General features: G+C 43.6%; 2 protein-coding genes across 2 annotated transcripts; both read right to left on the bottom strand.

The window, feature by feature from the left end:
- Positions 1–126: 126 nt before the first annotated feature.
- On the bottom strand, positions 127–4,328 carry LOC133921612 (probable trehalose-phosphate phosphatase 1). Its single transcript, XM_062366555.1, has 12 exons — positions 4,170–4,328; positions 2,752–2,859; positions 2,235–2,669; positions 2,008–2,151; positions 1,849–1,920; positions 1,605–1,703; positions 1,433–1,489; positions 1,147–1,248; positions 973–1,050; positions 742–882; positions 564–656; positions 127–479 (listed from the first exon to the last, which is right to left on the bottom strand). Exons 3-12 carry the CDS (start codon positions 2,514–2,516, stop codon positions 429–431), a joined length of 1,119 nt encoding a protein of 372 aa, XP_062222539.1. The 5' UTR covers positions 2,517–2,669; positions 2,752–2,859; positions 4,170–4,328; the 3' UTR covers positions 127–428.
- A 2,037-nt stretch (positions 4,329–6,365) lies between these two features.
- On the bottom strand, positions 6,366–11,952 carry LOC133921611 (protein INAPERTURATE POLLEN 1 homolog). Its single transcript, XM_062366554.1, has 3 exons — positions 11,070–11,952; positions 6,671–6,738; positions 6,366–6,574 (listed from the first exon to the last, which is right to left on the bottom strand). Exon 1 carries the CDS (start codon positions 11,766–11,768, stop codon positions 11,091–11,093), a length of 678 nt encoding a protein of 225 aa, XP_062222538.1. The 5' UTR covers positions 11,769–11,952; the 3' UTR covers positions 6,366–6,574; positions 6,671–6,738; positions 11,070–11,090.
- Between the last annotated feature and the right edge of the window lie 10,491 nt (positions 11,953–22,443).

The raw sequence follows: 22,443 nt of genomic DNA, 5'->3' as shown, positions 1-22,443 counted from the left end.
TAGTAGCAAATACCCTAGACCGAGCCAGTGCTATCTCGATGAGTATCAGAATCTCATTTAGATTCGAATGTCTAATTTAGTAAAGAAAATTTAAATACTTGAAATACAATTCAATAATTTAGAATCTGACTCGAATTTAAGATGTCTAATTTGATAAAAAAAATTGCACATTAATGTCCAACTAACATTAAACTAAGGGTCCCAGTTTTATTTACTCGTCTGAACAGACAAGAGCCCTCTTGCTTACAACTCACACTTGCAAGACGCCGAGACAACCACTGATCACTTATCAGTGGCAATGAACATGAATCTGTACAAAAGGAACACTGATAGACATGAAAGAATGAGCCACCCACTGCGTCAGCTCAGCCCTACAAAATTGTCGCATATCTAAGCAGGCCCCTGGACCCATTTTTTTTCCGGTTTCGTCATAGTGAATGCTTCTTCCATCTCACCAGGGAATTGAGGAACTCCATCACCTACAAGAGAGGGAAACGTTTGGGAATCAGTAGTTTGAACGAAACCAATAGGGCAGTGAAGGATAAAAGTTTCACGAGATTTACTTCAGATGGGTCTCTCAGCGAGTAGAAGGCTTCGGTTTGCTTGGGCACCTGCGATACTAGTATTCCGTAACCGCATTTTCGCTCTCGAAGTACCTGAGGCAGGAGATAAAACTGGGATTATTAGACAGTCCTTAACATGTGAGCGAGATGCGCAAGTTCCTTGAGAAGATGTAAGAACCTTGAATGCATCTTCATCAGTTCTGTCGTCTCCGATGTAAATAGGGATCACATTTTCAGAGTCATTTAACCCGAGTGACTGAAGCAGAAACTCGACAGCCTTTCCCTTGTCCCAGTCGATCACCGGACGAACCTCTAAAACCTGAAGAATTGCAACAAAAAAAATTGCATTGAACCTTTCAAGAAATGGAAGATTGGATGCCATCCAAGTACAATAGTCTTAGGCTCCTACCATTCGCCCATTGGTTACTTTGAGACGAGGAAAGGCCTCCAAGACTTCGTTTACAAGTCGCGCAACCTCTTTCCAGTTCTGAAAACAAGCACACAAAACTATCAGGTGAATTTACTAGTACTTAGAAGCAGCAAAGAGGCAAGTGCAGTGAAAGTTTGAGGTGCAGAATTCCACCTTCTCTGCTACGTTGCGGTAATGTACAGATACACAGAACTTGTTGTTCTCAACACTTGCGCCTTCAATTCCACCTGTGACCTCCAAGAGTGACTTGGAAACCTGTTGCGAAAATGTGGGTCAGCAGTAGTACAACAAAATGACAGATCAGCCATCAAGAACAATGACTGAATTTCGCGTGAATCAAAAAGAGATGTTGCAGTCATTCTTGATGGCTTAGTTTCCTCTGTCCAGTTGACTTGAGCAATGCATTTTGATAGCTGCAGTAGTTGCAAAAGAAACACACCTCATCAATCATAGGCAGAAACTCGCAAGCAGGTTGGAAGAGATTGGCTTCTTTGCACTACAAGTAGAATTCAAGGGATCGTAAGTACTGTGCACAGAACTATATGCATAATAACAGAAAAGGGAATAGGTAGTGTTAGTGAAACCATAAACTATGAGCAAGCATCCCTCACCTTTTCAATATTATGTTCAGAATTTGCTACAGATGTCATTATGTCCATCCCATGACTTCCAGCATAGCAGAGTTCCTTCAGTTTTACAAATTCAAACACCTGCATATAGAAGTGAGAAGGCAAAACATATGTCAGACAAAAAATTACTTGCACATGACAAGGATTTCGACACTAGTACAAAAACACATGAGAGCATTCGTTTCAGAAAAAAAAAAAGAAATACATGAGAACAGATTATCCATACCTTCTTGCGGGACCTTCCGCTGACAATTGCAGTGGGGAAATATTTTGCGGTGTTCCTCACAGCAGCTCTCATCTGAGGAAAAGGTTTTTCGGACCAAGTATAAGCAGTTGTTTCATTGATCAAGTAATGCTACTTAAGTAACAGGCTGTTCGGATTTACCACGGGGGACATGAATGCTTTGTCGGGATCGTCCACGATAGGCGACAGAGTACCATCGTAATCCAAAAACACAGCAATCTTCCTGCCTTGTGCATTGGCTACTATCTGCTTGAAGGAGCAGGTCAAAGCAGAAGGGCATTTTGACTGCAACATAAGACACCCATGAGCACATCATGCAGTCATGTCTAGAGGGAGTAGGCCACTGAAAACTGCATAACACGACGTACCATCCATGCACTGTAAGCAGGATCGTCGTCAGGTGAATTTCCCTGGCCGAAGGCTAGATTGTGCTTCTTACGCGGCGATGAGGATTTCATTGCATCCAGTAGCCCATTGACAAGAACCTCCTCGATCTTACGCCGGCTGACGCTTACGCTCATGCCAGGACTGGAGTAACCTCCGGACATGACTGAAAATGGCATCAGGTTTGATGTCAAACCTCCTAACATTGGCGGGCTTATCGCCGCCACCGGATCGGTGATGACAGGCGAGCAGCTGCTATTATCCATTGGGATGAATCAAGAAAATAACTGTGGTCTGGTGTTGTTTCTTTCTCTGAACTGAATTTAGCCTACTGTCTTGTCGATGAAAAACCACTTCTTCAGCGTTTTCTTGTCACTGCAGGTGTGGAGGCACTTAATCAACAACAGAATACCTGAGAACTGATCAGAGAAGGAAACATAGTGTTAGAGAAAGTGGCTTTGTTCCATGAGAAGAAAGAAGGTAATGTCGGATAGGATCAACCTTCTCATGTTCAGAACGAGGAAACATCTATATAAGAAATCCTGATTGTTTCATAGGGATGGCCGTAAAAATCCAGCTCTGTTGAACTTCGATATTCAGAAAGTTTTACTGCAAGAATATCAAGTGCATATATCAGTTCAAAAAAAAAACAAAGTGCATATTTTCATTCACTCATAAAAGTACAAATAGTAGACCTGTTACATGCATGACATCAACGAACACACATGGATCTAACTGGTCAAGCAAAAGGACAGCCTCTCCTAATGAACTCTTTAAGTGCACCCCCTCCATTCTCTTTTACTTGTTTTAGACATTGGCAGGGTTTGCAATACATTTTTGTATGGCCAATATACAAAAACAATTTTTTATGTAACAGATGTAAATACATTTCGCACACTAGTGGTCCAAAATTTAAAAGATCGACTGCACAAATTTTGGGACAAGTATAAGAGAATGGAGGTAGCATGATGATACGCTCGTCTAATCACTGAGGCCATGTGTGCTTGGGCCCATCGCTTAATGTCTTAATGAGTGTTCTGACCTTGAGAAATGGCAGGTAAACCTAACACCACTATGTTCAGTATGCAATTAGCCAACAGTGCCAACCTCAAAAGAGCAATTAATTGTATCGCTGTAAACCGTGATACAAAACACAGACGACCTTCAGCTTAAGTGTTCCAACAAAATGTTACATATTTTTATTGTGAAAATATCAAGTAGGAAATTCTCTAGAGGAAAAAATGATGAATAGTTTACAAATTAAATCTAAAGTGGAAACGTTGACATTGATTTCTTTTGAGAGAAAACGGGTGCACAGAAAAAGAAACACCATCTCGTTTGAAAAGGGCACAATCAATTATATACATAACGAAAAATCGTACTACACACATCCATGCTACGTCATGTGAAATACGACTTCATCATGAAAATTGTAAGAGGTCAAGAAAATAATTGACTTCAGGAAAAAAAAAGAAAGGGGACCAATCAAGAAAAAAGAGAATGACCCAGTACATGCATATGAATGCAGATGCAGAAAGTTTAGCAACTCCGACTGGGGGAGCGATAGATTCAGCAAGAAACGGATGCCAAGTAATCCAATTGCTGTCCTGGCCCTCTATATTTTTAACGCAATTATCAGATTTGGTATATTTTTGTGGCATTTCAAATATTCTTTTTTGCGGACCTTCATGAGCACCACCAATCAATTGAGCCAAAGTTACTATCCATAGTTCCATACACAAAACATCTCTTCTTTTGAAAGAAGGGGCACTGAAGTTTAGTCGTTACACTTTTTGTGACCATATTTTGCAGAAGCAAAACATGAAGGAACTCCAAATATGTTCAAAGAACATATATTGCATACCAAAAGGAAATAACAAAAGTGACCAAAAGAATGGCTAGGAGAAGGAGGTGCACACCGTAACGAAGAGCTTGAATTGAACACGAGATGTGTCAGCCAAACCACCGAGAGAGGAATAGGAGAAAGGAGAGAGGGGAATGGCGTCGATGCAAGGGCTATATATAGAGAAGAGGGAAGGAAAGGGCAGAATAAATCTTGAAGACTTCAATGGCGCCTGCTTATTTTGTTACGGGATACTATTTGTTAGGAACCCTCGCTAGAGTCCACACGATTTTATGTATGCCTGGTGCAAATCTATTCTTTTTCATTGGGTGGTTTTAGATGGACCTTCTCGCGGTTTGATCATGTAATGTCTTGATCAGTATATCTTGTTGTCGTAATTAAGTGTATTTTTACTATATAAAAGTAGTATCACTTGTGGTTAAAAATAATTGTGTTATTATAGTATCATATACTATTTGAGAGTGTCATCTATAGTAGTTGTTGTAATAGTATCACAAAGTTAGATTATATTACTCTTCCTAAAAAACGTTACACAATTTTCGTCATCTATGAAATTTCCGAAATTCGTAAATTTTCACCAAAATTTCACTAAAATTTCGATGAGATTTTAATCTGGACAGCCGTAGCCATTCTTCCAACAAAAAGATTTCAGAATTACCAATGCAATGCTATCTAAGGAAATCTCCTTTGTGCACCCAGCATTTCTCCAGAACTAGACGCTAGCAACCGCCCACCACCACCCACCGCAGCCCCGCCCACCACTGACAGGAAGAGGACCACGCAAGCCACGTCACCCTCAAGCGCAGCCGCGTCCTTCTCAGCAGGGAGCTGGAGTCGCATCAGCGTCGACGCGACGGGCTCCCACCCCGTGGTGGCGTGGCGTCCTCACACCCGCCGCAGCCACCTCGGCAGGGGGCGCGGCTCGTGCGCGCGTGGACGTGGTCCAGCACTCCACCGAAGCAACCACCTCGCCGCGGACCCTGGCCGTCGTCCGCGCGCGGTTACTGACCTCCCCCGCGCGGAAGGGACGTGCTCCGCGCAGTTTCGCGCGTACGTTTCGGACGGTATCCGCGCGTCGTACCGGTAAGATTCAGAGGGTGCGGGACCGCGGGTGCCTTCGCTTTAGCGCTTTACTGCTCCTACCGCGACAGCTTCGCTGACGCTGAGAGCTGCAAAAGTGTTGGGTGCCCAAGTACGAGCCGCGTCGCGAACAACCCATATAAAGCACATCTATCCAATACAAATATTCTTTTTATATGTGTTAATCTGGTGTTTGGTGTATTTATTGATGATAATTATACGTACAAACACCTATCAAACATTGATGCTTGACGAAACACACTGCTCATCATATGTGGCAAGCCTCTCCCGAAACAATTCTCCACTGCAGATGGCCTGAGCGTTCGAGTCCTAGTGCCCATCGCCGTCGTGACCGCCGGGAAAAGCGCGCGCGGTCGCCGGGTGGGGTAGCCATCGGGCCATAAAAATACAGGCTTTCACTGAAGCTGTCTGCATGTGCTCGTCTCGAGCTTGACGGCAACTCGTAGTAGCCTTCCTTTCATAGACATGCAACTTGTAGCAGTGGATATTATAGATGCTACTGTCAGTTCAGCCAACACCGGTGAGCTCGATGGGAAAGGGACGGCGTGTCTTCCTTGTATCTTGTGTGCAACAGTGCATGCCAGTTTGGCTCTTCGGCGACGAGAAGGCCGCGGCAAGAAGCCTAGAACTCTATTTATTTCGGGTGAAAGATACTTACAGAGAAGAGGCGGCCCAACTGCGCCTCACGGACACCACAGCGGCTGGTCTGTGCCATGTTTGGTGGCTCGAAAACCAGAAGATGAGATAAACAAATGGTGATGGCAATCTTGTGCAAATAAACAAGGCATTGAACAGTATAACCGATGGGCATGATGTTCCCTCATATAATAGTGCATCTTCCAGGAGGCAAAACTGATCTGTTCTCCGTATCTTCAAGGTGAACTGGAGCCAGTAAGTAAAGGAATTCAAATGCACTATAAATTCTCCAGGACCAATTAGAAGTCACAGTGGTACACACAGTCTCTCACAGGGCCCATGCAACAAGATTTGATAATGTTCTGATCGAAACAGACCTTCATTTCTCTGTCACGAAACTTCTGCTCCATAACTGAATGCTCAAAATACAATAGAGTACAACGATGTTAGTGGTCGGTGGCTAGACAACGTCATGCAGATGTAACACAAGTCCTTAAAACAAACATGCGGTATCTTTCGTCCACCACCTTTTGTTTTTCATTGCCCAACTAAAATATTTGGTATCATGTCAATTTACAGAGGTGTTTACACTGAAACGTCACTGCTGGTGACATGGTTCCTCGGGGTAATTGGAGTCCGAGTCGGATCCACGAGGGTGCAGCTGCGCACTGGACGCTGCTAACGTTTTCGAGTCGTGTGTGACCACCTAACGCCAACTGGCCACTGCCAAGCACAAGTGAAGAAGAACATGAACAATTGGAAGCCATTGTATCTGTGCCTGATTATGTCTAATTAGGAAAAGAGTAGCACACAATATACTTTGCCTTATTGGTTTGGCCCTCGCTGCCCCAGCACTTGCTAGCCCTTCTAGTGCTTCCCACATATGCCTGCATAATTAATGGACACACGTAGTCAGCAAGTAGTCAAGAGGACCCTGAAATCAGATTTAAACAGCACCCCAGATGAATTAATTCTATAGTAACTTGCAGCATCGATAGATCTGACGAGCAACTGAACATTAGTTGATATGTCCATCAAAAACTTGAAGTAAGACTAATAAGCATATGATTGACCAGGAAAGAATATCAGTAACTGGTACATTAGTTGAGAAGAAGAACATGTATACACCTGTTTGTTGCATAGGAATTTGGATAAGTATGGAGCTTGGAAAATTAAAGAAGTCGAAGCCAGCAAAGATTCTTGGTCTTAGCGTTTTAGTTTACCTTATCACGATTACAAACCCCACATGCCGTGTAATAAAACATAGATGTGATGCAGGATTCAGGTGCTACCTCTTGTCACGTTGCAAACACCAACATGAGAAGCAGCAACAGCTGCACACTATACCAGCATGCGGGGTGAAGGATTTACTAGGGACGCTCATAACTAGAAGTCAAGGCTAGGCTGTACGACAAAAGAGTCCAACTTGGCAGACCGGAAAATAACTCAATATGCAGTTCATCCCTCGCCCTGACATCAAAATGAGCATTACGAAGGATATTCTTTTTTGATGCGCTTATATACTGCAAGATTACATAAGCTTCTACGATCTTTAAAATCTTGAAGTAGTTGATATTAAAACTTGGTATCTTTGCTGCATGATTCATGAAAACTTGCAGAAATGTCAGGGCAACAAGGGAAGATACCATGAACACCGTGCAGCTATGAGCGAAAAGAAAGAAGAAGAAAAGAACCAACTTGTCGGTGTATAGAATAGAGGTCCCCTGTTCTGAGTGTCCACGCCAGCCAATATCAGTTGGCAGAAGATTTTTTCCCGGACAACGGTCCCACCGCGCGATTAGTCTGAGCCTTCGCGACCAAGATCCTTACCACATAAGGAAATCCCGCGACCAGCCTTCACAGGTCGCGGGACAGGTACTCCTCCCGGTGGAAAGGTCATAGCCGGCGTAGAGTTGTTGTGTCCCGTCCCGTAGCATTAAAAGCTACGAGACGGGCTCGCAGGCGTGTTAGGCTGCTTCACAGATACGCGTGCGAGACCGGTGATAGGATAGGACAGACCGACTGACCGAGGTGAGGTAAGCGTGGAAGAGTCTAACGGATGGGATGGGTTCGACAGGGTCAACAGGGCAAGAGGGGTACCTGTACTGTCTGTTATAATAGCATGAGGGTGGAAGGTTTAACTAGCCATGGAGCTACTGCTTTTGGACCTATTTGTAAGTTCTCCTTCTCTCTAGTCTAATATATAACGAGAGAGAAACTCATCTGTAACCGATTTCAGAAAACACTCATAACAAAATACACATGACGTATGATTGTTATCCGTCAGGAGGCCTGAACCTGGATAACCCCTGGTGTTCTTGAGTTCTAGCAGATACACACCCGTTCAAGACGTTGATCACGTGTTTGTCGTCTGGTATACCTTGGAATTATTTTCTAGGATTAACCCTCGACACAACTAGATAAAATGTTAGGAAGTTCCGCAATTTATAAGGCTGCCATGACAATTTAAGAAAAAATTGATATGAATGGAATATACTTCCACTTGATTGCCTGCTAGTGAAAACAAACACCAAGAATTGTCACATACATTTATCTGAACTAAACAAGGGAATAAATTTCTGTCCATGAGGGGCCTAAAAAAATTATGTCCTTGAGACTCAAGCAGAGGAAAGCAACAAGAACTCATGAACACTACTTCTGCGAGATCTGTTACAGTCACCTGTATGCGCTACTGCCAGACTGGAAATGACATGAACCCCAGAGGGCATCATTCCTCAGTAGGGCCATTCAACTAGTTGATCTACTATGTGAACATTTGGATCTACGGGTGCACTTTTGGAGACCATCACCTAACCCAATAGGCCAATAGTGCTCTTCTCACATGGAAGCCCTGTAGATATACTGTTCTTTACGACCATGACAAGTTCCTGATTCTAACCAAGTTACTTAGCATAAGACTGTACATCAGACATTGAGCTTGCATTGGACCACCACTATACAAACTGTTTCGATGTTTCCTTCATTGCTATGAATTCTTGCTGGTTGGACCACATAGGCTGATAGGCATATATGTCTGTGCTGACTAGTCTATGTGAGGTCAGTTCTACATGCTACAGCCGGTCCAGTTTCTTAAGAAACATCTCTCCAGGATAACGCACATTAATTTGGCCCCAACAGCAAGCATAAAAGTAAGGAATGTCAAAAACAGAAGTAAAGTAGAACTGTGGTCAGCGAAGCATTGAAGAACCTATGAGTATGCATCTGTTAGGGTTTGTGCAAAACTGCAAATTGTGTCCAGTCAGACATTTCATGGTTGTAAACTTACTTGTATTACTCATTGAAGCGTCAAGTGCACTTTGTAATGCTACTTTGTGAGGTGCTCTATTTTATGGCCAATAGTTTTCTCAGCAGAAAATACACCGCACGAACACAACATATGAATCATTATTTGTGTTTTTGTGGCACTTTCCTTTACATAACATTTGATTTAAGTCAAGCATTTAAATTCTTAAAAAATCTAGATATCAGCTTGCCAAAAGCTAAATTCCCTATGCTTTCTCTGCGTGGTCACCAAATCTGGATGAAAACAAAGAATAGCCCAATCAATAATTGCATTTGATCGTGATGTAACCTATGGATGTTGGACTTAAGGCTATCAAAGCTTCGTGTATGAAAGGAAACAGCAGTCAATTACGTTGTAAAATTATTAAGCAAATCGGGAGACCATTTGATGCACAAGCTGTCTAACTAGTTATTTCAAAATTGGCACATGTTTTCTAAGCTTAACAGCTTGATTGAGCTCTTTATGAATGGAACAGTGTTGTAATGAATGAAGGATTCAACATTCAAGTGAACTTGCTCCTCCTATAAAGTTAATTTTCTCAACTTCACAAATGTTAATGTAAAACTATATGCTTAGTCAAGAAGCGAGACTTGGCTGGAGTAAGTTCTAGCTGCTTACAGTTAGAATTTATTCATTGCAGAAGCACTAGAACTTATTCCCTAAACCAACTTCACCAAGTAATGGTCCAAATTGGCAGGGGCGATTGCCTGATGATTGGCTATTTTTAACCCATGTCTTAACAGTAAGCAACCGAACAACTAGAATCCCACTTAAGGCCTCTGCCATGAGACACATAAATATTTGTTTCAGAATCCCAAAAACACACTAGAGACACCGTGATGTATGTTGGGTGCAACGTGATGGAGCTGGGACCAAAGAAGCACTTAAACAACACAATCTAATAGCTAGGACACCATTGAAGTGTTGCTTTTGTTAATTAACGCATAGGAACGCTATTTGGAAATTGATTTATCACTGGTATGTTGGATTACACTTGAGAAAAGTTTGACCAAGATTTGGTAAGCAGTCATCTTATTCATGAAGGAGGCAGCAAGCATGTCCAAATTACTTTCATGTACTCTAAGTTTATATAACCAGGTAAAAATGCATAAAATGGAGTAGATCCCTGTGGTGACACTTATTCTCAGTAAATTTACTTTGGTTAAAGCTAATTTACACCAAGGAGGCAAGAACTAAATGAACAGAACATTGGCACAAGAAAGAAACCATCGTGCATCAGATCTCCATTTCAGACGTAGAAGATGCTACTATGAGGGCAAGCTACAATTCAGGCAAAAAATGCACAAGAATAACTATCTGACATATCGGTTACTTTCAGCAAACTTTAAATTTATTGGACCAAGTAGCATAAGACACTTTTCTTCTCACAGAACAAAGATCCACACAATCGATCCTTACAGTAACACAGAGATCTATGCGCACAATGAGAATAACACAATTACTCAATTAGTGTCAGCATAGCTAAGCTGCTAAGGTATCAAGAAACATTAAATAATCATAAAGAATCAAATACCAAAACACAGACCAGATGAGCATCGAACAGTGATGCAATCAGCAAAATAACTACTATCTTCATCGCTCACAGATTTTCATAAATGAAACTGACCCTGATAAGATTGCCTCAATACAATTCATCCATGATTTCAGGAATCGATTAGCACAAATAAGCTGGTAGAGATATTGCCACTGAACAATACAGAGAAGAGAACAACTTCTCTAGTGTCATTGCACAGACTTTGTGCAGAGATTTCCTCGATATCTTACCTGGACCTACATTGTGCTTACTAAAGTTATCTTGAAAAATATTTTACATGGGCATCCTCTATTCCTCCAAGAAACCAAGATTTGCAAAACATAACGAATTCAAGAAACAGAAAAGGAAACACCACGAACCTTGGGGGTCAAGAAGAGGGACTAGCTACCGGGCGAGGGACGGCACTGATCGAAGCGGCGGAGCACCTCGGGATCGTGCATGGATAGCACGAAGCGCGAGAGGGCCTCGAGGAAGAGCGCCGCCTGGTACCCCCCGGCGGCAGCGACGAGCTCCGAAAGAACGCCTCGACGGAGCCGGTTGGCCTCGAGGGCGACGCCCTTGAGCTCCTCCAAGAACGCCTCCACGTCGACCGTGCCGGCCACCTCGCCGGACACAAAGGCCTCCTGGGCCCGGCGGAGGCGGTCGGAGACGGCGGGGACGTTGGCGCGGATCCGGCGGTCGACGCGATCGGCGGCGGCGAGGAGCCGCGGTGAGGGCGAGAGCGTCCGGAGGAGGGAGGTGAGGAGGGAGGGGTGGACGTCGCCGAGCCACAGGAAGGGAAGCTCGAGGGGGGAGCGCCAGTCCCCCGCGGCGACGACCTGGGACGGGTCCAGCCGCGCAGCGGCGTCGAGCGCAGACCAGTGCGCCTGGAAGTGGGCCTCTACGGCCGCCGCGGCGGAGGAGAGCGGGTCGTCCCAGGAGCCGGAGGAGGAGGAGAGCGCGCGGCGGAGCAGCGGGAGGAGCGGCGAGCGGAGGGTGGCGAGCCAGGCGGCGAAGAAATCCCGCATCGGCCGCCTGGCTCCAGGGACCCCGCGGCCCGGCGGAGGCGGCCGCGGCATGCCTGCGGTTGCGGAGGGGACGCGGCGGCGGCGGCGGGTGTTTGGTGGGGCCCGGTGGGGTTCGCGCTTGGAGTTGCAGCCTTGGAGGGAAGGCGAACAGAGAGTCACGGAGAGCTAGAGCGGAGGTGGGCTGCGAGCGATCCACGTCGTGGAAGAGATCCTTGGCCCGGTCCAGTTTATTTGCAGTTCTTGTGTCTTCCTCGTCTTTCTGCTCAATTTTCGCTAGATGACGCAGGACGGGGGTTCTGAGCAGAAATAGGGCACGTTGGTTTTAGCATCGGACGGTAAGAAATTTTGTAGTACTGTATAGATTATGGACGGTAAGAATCAACTTTGATTGTGTAGTTTGTTTTTGCTTTTAGGCTAGAGTAAGATTAACACGCTATATCTGTGAGCTAATTTAGAAAGTAACGCCAACTATATATTTTTGGCGAGATGTACCTAATTATAGCGCGGAAGCACCCGATCGATTCGCCAGCAGAACGTCTTCTAACCATTATGAATTCCGTACCCTCGTTATCAAATCGTCATCGTAAAACCAAACTTTGAAAATTGAATTTGAAGCAGCGTATCTTAAAAAGAATCAAGAGTTCAACCAGCTCCAAGTAATTTACCTGCGCTGCGCCCGGCTTATCTTGAAATGAGTGTGTATTCTACGCTGCGCCCGGCCGCGGCCTGCCGGTTCTCGCGCAACGCGCGCGTCAGCCCCTGCTCGCTCTCCCCTAGATGCTTCACCTGCGCCAACCGATGTGAACCATCCGAATCAGACCGTGCGCCTACGTACGTGGCAGTGTGACGTACACCGGATACGATACATACGAGAGCATCGGATCGGATCCTGTCGATCAGACGCACGGTGAGGACGTCGTGGGCGGGGTCGTGGGAGAGGCAGTGGCGGCAGAGCGCGGCGGCGCAGTCGACGCAGAAGTGGTTCTTGTAGTTCTTGCGCTCCCCCGGGTGCGCGGCGCACGCGTCGAAGAACGCCTCCGACAGCAGGCCGCCGCGCACGGCCGCCGACTGCATGGCCGTACGAACCGGCGCACCGGCGGGGGGTGGTGCTGGACGACGTTCGTGTGCGCGGGGGCGAGGGAATGAACGGGCTTCCGGCCGCTCGCGGGTTCGGTTGGATTAGGGGGAGCACGGGGCTAATTGAGCCTTGATAGGCTCGATTCAAAGACCGAAAAGCGCGGGGGTTCGGCGCCGTCTCGGGGCGCTGATCATCTGCGCTGCATGTTCGACTTGCCGAGGCGCAGTACCGCAGCGAGCAGGCACACAACACTTGGGTGAAGACTGAAGAGCTATCAACTTCGATTGCTCATGCATCTTACGACTTAGGGAGCGTTTGGATGATGAATTGCTCTAAGAAATTACGGATTACAAATTCGAATCCAAATTACCCTGTTCAAACTAGCCTTTTACTGGCCCCTTTCTGATAGAGTGATATAGTTCTGCTCTGCCGTTTTGTTCCCCTGATTCGGTAACCATCCCTATGCCAGAAAAATGCTCTCATCGACGTACAGTACTGGACCGAATGGGCCCGAGCACATCCTGTGCTACACAGAATGGAAATAAAATTACGCGAATATATATATATATATATATATATATATATATATATATATATATATATATATATATTAAAATTTTCAAGATTACATATCCGTTTCAAAAATAATAAAGTCTACCCTACCGTCGTCTATCCAATATGCGAGAACAAGATCTCACCCGTTTATTTTTTCAAAATTTTTCAAAATTACATGTCCGTTTAAAAAATAATGAAGTCTACCCTATCGTCGACCGTTCAATGGGTGAGAACAAAGTCTCATCCGTTGAACGGGCGATACCTTGTGGGCTCCGACTAGCAGCGTATTTAATAATCGGAGAGAGGAATATCTCGCTCATTCAGCGGGCAAGATTTTGTTCTCACCCGCTGAATGGGCGAGACCTTCCTCTCGCATATTCAACGGACGAGACCTTCATTCGATTTAATTCAACTACATAACTGTATGTATAATTAGTTTTCTAATAGAATTTGTATTCGGTAAATTGAAAAATATTGCACATTAATTTTCATAATTTTTTTTAGTTGGTGTAAAAGTGTGTGATTTTTTTTACGAAGTGACATTGTGAGAATACAAATCTAATTTGTCGAACAATAGTAGTTATGAAGCACAAATATCATATAACCCGGCACGAAGTTTACATACGCTAATAAACATTACATGGGACATAGGGTTTTTTTCATCGTTGCGCGAATGGACCATAACCATACAGAGATGACAACAAATGTAGGGGTTTTTCATCATTGCGCGAATGGACCATAACCGTACAGAGATGACAACAAATGTAGGCATGTACGGTACGTCTAAAGATTAACCTAATAGCGTGTCGCTGCTAAACCTAACATGTCTTAGAAAATGGAAATAGATTGGAGTACAATAGATGCTCTCTACTGAGTGCAACTAGGATATTTGTCCTTTCTGAGGGCATCGAACCCCCCGTCTTAGCGTGACGGGTCCTCTCCTGCTTCCTTTCCCTCTTTGCTTCGTGTGCTTGAGCCACGGTGCGCTCCTTCGCGGCATTTCTAATGCGCTCCTCCTCCTGCCGCTTCATCCGTAGTTCCTTCTAATGTCGCTCATACTCGCAGCATTGGTAAGCTTTTATCCTTCACCGCATTTTTATGTCCACCCACCGCTTCTGGTCCTCATTTTGCTTCATGTCGAACCATTGCATGAAGTTGCAGATAAGTGGAGGAGACTGGACAAAAGAAACACGAGGGGAGATTAGTAAGAGAGTGCATGAAATCGTGTGAAAAGTACCACATGAGTGATCTATGTTGCTATACCGGTGGGTACTCATACGGTCCTTGTCGAGGCTTATCGTACTGGTAGTTGGCATACATGAAGAAACGTAGGTCATATGTGTAGGATATGTCCAAGCTATAGGATACGATACGTAAAGCTCTGTCGTATAATATATGACTAAAGGTCAGGCGTATGACCTCGATGAAGGACTTCAATGGTGCCACCATCCATTCCTCTGAATATTTTGACTATTATGGTCACTCACATGAGTGGCAGACTTGGTACCTAGAAGTATTAGAGTGGTCACTAACATCAAGTGCAAACAATTCGTAGAGCAAATATGTCTCATAATTGTCAGAATTGTGACTAACATCTAACCCGAGGCATTCTTGATGGAATACGATGTGATAGGTTAAAGTTGAGTTATTTGGTATGTTCATGTGTAAAGCATTAGTCAGGACATAGGTGTTTTCATTTCATGGTAAAAACTGAGTTGTGTGTTCACTTCGTGTCTAAAGCCTGAAGCACGACATATGTGTTGTCATTTCAAGCTTAAAGCTCTGTCTTGTGGTCACTTCATATATAAAGTGTGAGTCACGACAAGGATACTGTGCTGCATCAAGGTGTTGCCATTTCTTGCTAAAAGCTGAAGCGTGTGGTCACTCAGTGTTGCCTCATCTGTCCTCTACCACTGGGATGTCTTGTCTACAAACACAATCCAATCGAGTCTCTACTAGTAGTTGGCACACATGAAGAAGCGTCTGCTATAGGTGTAGGAGATGTTACTAGTTATAATGTTATTACATGTTCAGATTGACGTAACCTATCACTACCACCTTTTAAGAGTGATGTGTCCATATGCTGCCGACTACTTAGAGTCGCTACAAGAAGGCATCCAATGCATGCACTATCTCCAAATTACATACCTATACTTGGTCCATACACCATCGAGACTTGTTATATATAAACAAAACTCAATCGATTCTCAACTCACACATCTTCTGACCTCGAATTGAATCGAGACAACAGTGTTTCCTCATCCTCTAGATGGATCCATCGATCCACCACCTTCATACCCCCATTTAGACGTCCATGGCAGAGATTTCTACGGAAACCACAATGCTCTTCCTTGTTCGTTTTGGCCACCATATCGACATGGTGATGATGTTGTAGTCTAGGTTTATGAGCATTTCAGTGACGCAAGCCTTCACTTCTTTTGTTGTCCGCATTTCAGAGTACGAACAAATAGTACCTACTTCACAGTAGAACAAATAGTACATTTCAGGTATCGCCCGTTGAACGGGCGAGACCTTCCTCTCCTCGATTATTAAATGTGTTGCCAGCTGGGGCCCATAAGGTGCCGCCCGTTCAACGGGCGAGACATTGTTTTCGCCCGTTGAACAGGCGACGGTAGGGTAGACTTCATTATTTTTTAAATGGGCATGTAATCTTGAAAATTTTGGAATATATATACTTCTAAAACTACATGCGCAAGTTTTGGGCCTGGGCCCTGATGAGTTATGAAACTAGAATTTTATTTGTAAAAATACACTCATTTCAAAAAATTGCAGAAGTAGAATACCATCACCCGCTGGATGGACGAGAGCAAGGTGTTACCCATCCAACGGGTGACACCTTGTAGGACCCACAGTCAAATGAGAGAGAATTAAATACCCCACTAACTTGGCTGCCACGTCAATGTGTCGCCCGTCCAACGGACGACAATAGCGTCAGTGCGCACCACTCTGGGCCCACTGGAAAAGGTGTTGCCCGTTGTTCCTATATAAAAGCTTAGCGCGGTGCCCCGGATTCCCCACTCCTTCACTTGCTCGGTGTGCATCCGAGAGAGGGGGGGGGGGAAGAGGGGAGGAGAGGAGGGAGGAGGAAGAAGAGGCGAAGCCTTGCAAAAATAAAAGGTAATTTTTTACTTTGTTTTTTTACAAACCAGGTAGGATAGTCACTAGTGCTAGGTGAAGCATCTAAACCCCTAATGTATGTTTTGGTAATTAATGATAACTTTTACTTATGGACTAACTTGGTTGTTTGAGATGTAAAAAGGTTAGTCCCTGTTAAAATGTATGAGCTAGATGAAGCACATGTAATGCATTGGATGATGGCTAGCTCAAGGCAAATGTATAAAATATGACATTTTTCTTTTGGCACTCATAAAGTGATTAGAGAAGAAAATGACTAGACTTGATAAGATTAGATGTCATACTATTAAGAAGTATTGATGTTCATTCACTTGAATCATCTATAGTTGTCATTCTGCTCAAACTTGCATTTCATGTTATAATGATGAATTTATTTTGAGAGAAATGGAAAAACTCAGCCTTATGTGACTTATGTATGTCTGGCGATCTGACCACCACCTGCGTAAGGGTAAGATTACTTTGGCTGATTATTCGAAGGGGTCATCGGACAATATGAACATTTTTTTCACCAAGTGATATTGTATGGTGGTTTGACCGCTAGGACTACCGGTCTAACCACCAGAGCGAACAGAGAGTTCAAACTATCTGTTTTGGCTTGCGATCTGATCACAGCCAATGGTGATCTAACTGTCAATTCAAAGGAAGATCATAATTAGAGCATTTAATGCTCTGGCATAGCCATTGAGCTAGTGGTGATCTGGTCATCAGGTGTACTACGGTCTGACCGTTAGGGACTCAGATGTGTCAAACTTTGTGCTATATTTCGACATGTAGCCTATATATAGTCCCCTTGCTGGTTCAAAGAGACTCTCTTGCTCATTTGGATTGCATACTCTTGAGCCTCGAGTCCCCTTTCCTCTCTTTTACTATTTTGTGAATCTTTGTGAAGAGTGGGAGTATTCTAGTGCATTGAGTTAAGTGTTTGAGATTTGTGGCACTAGTAATTCTTCAAGCAAGCATCATCGATTTGTTACTCCTGGAGTTTGCTGACTCCTGGACAACTTGGAGGTGGTGAAATCAGCGAGTTCTTCAAAGAAGATTGTGAAGAAGTCTCGATGGTGATTGCGAAGTGTATTGTGCACACCTTGCCGAAGAGGTAAAGTGCGACTCTAGTAAAAAGAGTATTAAGTAGTTCATTAGACTAATCCGGCTCAAAATCAAGTCCATCTCGGTGTGAGAATCAATGACTTGATAGAGGAGCGATTAGTAACTTGAACTCACCTCAATGTAGATTAGGGGTGACCGACAAGTCATCGATACGACGAGATAAAAATCCTTATCTCTCTTCTGCCATCCTTTAAAGGCATTTACTTTCTTAGAAATTGAATTGTTCCATGTCAACCTAGAATCGCAAACATTCTCTTTATTCGACATAGTTATGGTTGTTTTATCTTGCTCTAGTGATCTCTAGTTAATTTCTGCATGTTTATTGATTGCTTGTCAATTAGTTTTTAAACCACCTATGTACCCCCTTCTAGTCGGTATCCTAGATTCTACACTAGGTTTGAACATAGGTTAGAGCTTAGATCTAGGTTTAGATATAGGTTAGAATGTAGATCTAGGTTTGGACATAGTGTAGAATATAGATCAAGCTTTAGACACAGTTTAGCAATTAGATCTAATATGTAGGCATATGCTAATAATTAGATGTAATATTTAGACATAAGTACAAAATTAGATCTAGGATTTAGACATAGTTTAGCAATAGGATATAGGTTTAGAAATAACTGCAAATAGGTGTAGGATTTAGTGATATTAGATGTAGTGTTATTAGGTCCTTTTTTTTTTGCAATGTTGAGTAAATGTTGGACCATAATTTAAAGCAATTTTGCACTGTTAGATTAGGTTTGTAGAGTAGGTTTACATAGGTTTTTTATGTTTGTAGGTGTAAATATTTCGAATATAGTTGTCGGTACTCATAATAATGGTAGAGTTTTTTTTGCCGATCATTGACAGGTATGTCGAATAAGTGACAGTTTATGATTTTTTTTATGGGGACAATGAATTTTTTATGGTTTGAAAAGGGTAGTGCTGTCAGTGTTGGAGTCAGTGGACAAGGGTATATCCGGACCTATACAGAAGAGTGTCAAGTATTTGTACGACTAGTTGATGCAGGGTTTCAAAATAGACCCTAAGGTTCAAGATATGTTCATTAGCATTGTGGGAAACCATAGGACTGAGGGTGTGTACTGGGAAATGTACCCACTTAGGAAAACCATGTTTGGAGGAGGTACCTGCAGGATGTAGTGCAAAGAGGTTGGCTACCTATGTTGCTTGTGCAATTGAGGAATAAGGAGGGAGTTAGGGAGATGCAGGGTGGGGTATGTGGAGGAGGAGGATGGTGATTAGGTTGGGGAATCGGATGCTGGGCAGTCATCGACTATTTCGATTGAACCTGTCGGTGAGGCAGACAAGGGGAAATGCATCTTTGGTTTAATTGAATAGATGAAGCGGGGTGATCTTGAGGCTGACGACGCTCTTGAGTATGAAATATCAGATAATGAGGATGTTGCTCTTGTCCCTGCAAATTGAAACAATCCAAACTTCAAGAATCTAGTGGTGAATGAAGGGAATCAAGTGGCAGTGTGGGAATATACTCAGAATGAGGTGATCGAAGGGGCTAGGTACCCTACCAGTCAGGCCATGAAGGACGTTATGATTCAATGGGCGATATCACTTCGACGACAGTTTGTTATTGTGAAGTCAAGCAAGAAGGAGTACGATATGAAGTGCATGGAGGAGGGTTTCTCATGGTGGGTTCATGGCTTCAAGGGGAAGTGGGTTGACTATTAGGAAGTGTCGATTGTGGTGGACCCCAATTGCACGTTGGACGAACTTGAATTAAGGCATATGAACCTAACATCAGCCTTTTGTAACACCTCAGGGACCACCACAAGCTCGAAATGTCACTCAAACCAACCTACAGGGCTGCCAAAGATTAAAGGAAATTTTGATAGCATGTCCCCTAAAACTAGAGGTATAACTGGTAACAAACACACAGAAATAGATAATAGATTATAGATCATCACACTACCAACATATGCATCCTAGCAATGGAGGAACAAGCCTCGTTCATACATCAAAGCCACCACGAGTCCAAAATATACATCACATGGCAAAGCATCACCATCTAACAGCATAACAATGTTTAAACAAAAGAGAAAGGTGAAAGTGCAAGCAATGTGTAGCTACCCATCCCATGTACACGCCATCACCTAAAAAAGTACTTGGAAAGAAAGAAATGATGAGATCAAAACATCTCAGTAAGTGAATTTGCTTTAACAAGCTATTTAGCGACAAATTATTAAGCAACTATTTTTTTAATAGAAACACGAAAATAGAACAGACTAACATATAAAGAATATGACGAAACCAGACCAATAACACCACCACAAATTCTAACATCCTCAAGCTTAATCCTTCACAATTGCATCACATATAAGCAAGAAATGGAGACTTACTTTCGGCATAATACAATGATGCAATAAAAAATATGAAACATCATATGAATGTGTATGCATGCACATGCAATGCTCATTCCCACCCTTGCCCCTCCACGGGAAACGTAAGGATGTGCATCGTACTCCTCCACGGGCAACATACGATGTTGTACCGGTACAGTAATGCAGGAAAGGCATATGCATGGCATGCTTCATGCATAGCCAACGACATAACTTCCAATATATGCTTCATACTTCAAGAATTGCACCATATAGTAAAGATCAATTGCAAGCGACGTATCACACATACTGCACTTCATAAAACAATGACTGGGTAAACTTCTGAAAGATAAGCAACAAAATAACAAACTCATATTTAAATTTATCAGGTTAGATATATGCATTTAAATCAAAAGAATGGAGGCAACCAAATAGCAGGTTAAAGCGCAGCCATCTGCTACCTTCAATTGCCTTCACCGATGATGAAGGTGACACTAGCTATGACCTGAAGCAACACCACCTAAACAAACACATAATTAGCATCAAGATGCCACAACGACAAAGTAAAAGAAGACGCACACTTCTATGCCCAAAACCCTACGATCCCGACAACCGAAGGCTTCAGAAAGACAAGAACCTCCTCTAGCTCGGTCCGAGACCGAAGAACATGACACAACACATGGGCTGAACCACGTTGGACACCAACACTAATTAGCCAAAAATGCCTAAACCGCTTACCCAACAAGAACAATGCCAGCACCATCGGAAAGCCTATGACACAAACTACAACTTCCATTATAACCATACACTCGCATCCAACACTAGTTATGACTCAAATGAAATAACCCACTACTAGCTAACCAGACCAAAAAACACTAAACGGATGATCGATTTCAACCTCCTACAAGCATATAAGGACTATGAAAGAGTCACCTTTAGAGCGGAACCGCAAACCAGGGAACTTGTGGATGGCCTCCTTCTCCCTTCTTCTTCTTCTTCTTCTTCTTCTTCTTCTTCTTCTTCTTCTTCCTCCTCCTCCTCCTCCTCCTCCTCCTCCTCCTCCTCTTTCATCCTCTTCTTTCTTCCTTCCTTCTTCTTCTTCTTTCTTTCTCTTCTTTCTTATTCTTCTTTCCTTCTCTTCTTCTTTCTTCCTTTTCCTTCATTACTAGTTGATCAACTCTTCCCGATAGCCCCACACACCCCTTGCACCCCACCTGCTCCCATCGGTCACGCGGCGTGGCAGGAGGTCGAGCGGCATTGCAGATGCAGCATGGGCAGTGGGAGGCGACGACAACAGCTGCCGAAGCGGCGGGATGCTGCGGTAGGAGGTGGCAGCAAGTGACGGTGACAATTGAGAACTAGAGTTAGGGAGTCGGGTGTCAGCTTAGATGATCCGATGTGAGCGGAGTGAAGGTGGGATCATGTGGGAGCCGATCCCACCGAGTCTTATCATTTTTTTCCTTTTTTTTATCCAACGGTCTAAACTCATTGGGCTCGCCACGTATTCACCGAGTACCCAAATACGACGTTAGATAGCAAAATGGAATCGTCTCAATGAGATATACACATCTGTGGTTTCGATCGTCCATCCGAGTAATGGTTCAAAACATTAAAATTTGACTCCTCATGGGTCCCACATTTACAACTGAAATGCACATCTTTTAGGTATTACACCTTTGTTGCCAATGCCATATATGCTCAGATTGTGAACAACCTGAACTGCGAACCATGGTCCATAATCAGGGTAATTGAGAAGCAATATAAGTGCACTTTCAACTACAATAAAGCTTGGAGGGCGAAGAAGAAAAGCAACTGAGATGAGGATCATGATGGAGGTAGCACACTTGTAGTAGGAGGTACGACACGAGTGCCAACAAGAACGTCAATGCTGAGAACAAGAACGCAAGCGATAGGACGAGGAACTTCAGAGGCGTGATGAGGAGCATTATCTCCGACATGACATTCTAAGGAGGCATGCAGCCGAGCCTTTAAGGCATGAGGAACAACTACAAAGGCGTGAAGCACTCCTGCATTGGAAAGAAAGGGGAAACATCCCCGATCCACCCAGTAGAAGCCTTTTTCAATCCGCGGCACTGCAATATTAGCATCAACTTTGTGTTACTCTAGACATCAAATAGTGCTAATAAAATTGCCGGGTTGTACTAGACTCGTCCGATTAATACACTTGTACTCGTTTGAAACATAGCCTTTTTAGACATACCTTTTGTAGATGGCCTTTTCAGAAGTAGTATTTTCACACCTAGCCTTTTTAGACCTAGTTTGAAATAGACCTAGCTTTTTTCAGAAGTAGGCTTTTTAGAAGTAGCCTTTTCAGTTGAAATTACCACTCCATACGGTGGAATCGATTGCTTTCCTAGGTTCAATTTCCATGAACTTAGTCCATGAACTAGCACGAAACTCCAATATAAATAGAGGATCACCTAGCCACATTTAAAACCAAACCATTAGCCTCATCCTCCACAACTCCTACTACAAC

The sequence above is a fragment of the Phragmites australis genome, chromosome 6 (genome assembly GCF_958298935.1).
Source record: "Phragmites australis chromosome 6, lpPhrAust1.1, whole genome shotgun sequence".
Classification (NCBI taxonomy): Eukaryota; Viridiplantae; Streptophyta; class Magnoliopsida; order Poales; family Poaceae; genus Phragmites; species Phragmites australis.
Note: the sequence above shows the minus strand (reverse complement) of the source record. Positions and strands in the feature narration are given on the sequence as shown.

Excerpts from the sequence above, each read along its gene's own strand:
- LOC133921612 (XM_062366555.1), bottom strand. The coding sequence starts at position 2,516 with ATGGATAATAGCAGCTGCTCGCCTGTCATCACCGATCCGGTGGCGGCG. Across the intron at positions 1,249-1,432 it reads TTCTGCCTATGATTGATGAG|GTTTCCAAGTCACTCTTGGA; the intron begins GTGTGTTTCTTT and ends TTTTCGCAACAG. Across the intron at positions 480-563 it reads CGCTGAGAGACCCATCTGAA|GTGATGGAGTTCCTCAATTC; the intron begins GTAAATCTCGTG and ends CCTCTCTTGTAG.
- LOC133921611 (XM_062366554.1), bottom strand. The coding sequence starts at position 11,768 with ATGCCGCGGCCGCCTCCGCCGGGCCGCGGGGTCCCTGGAGCCAGGCGG.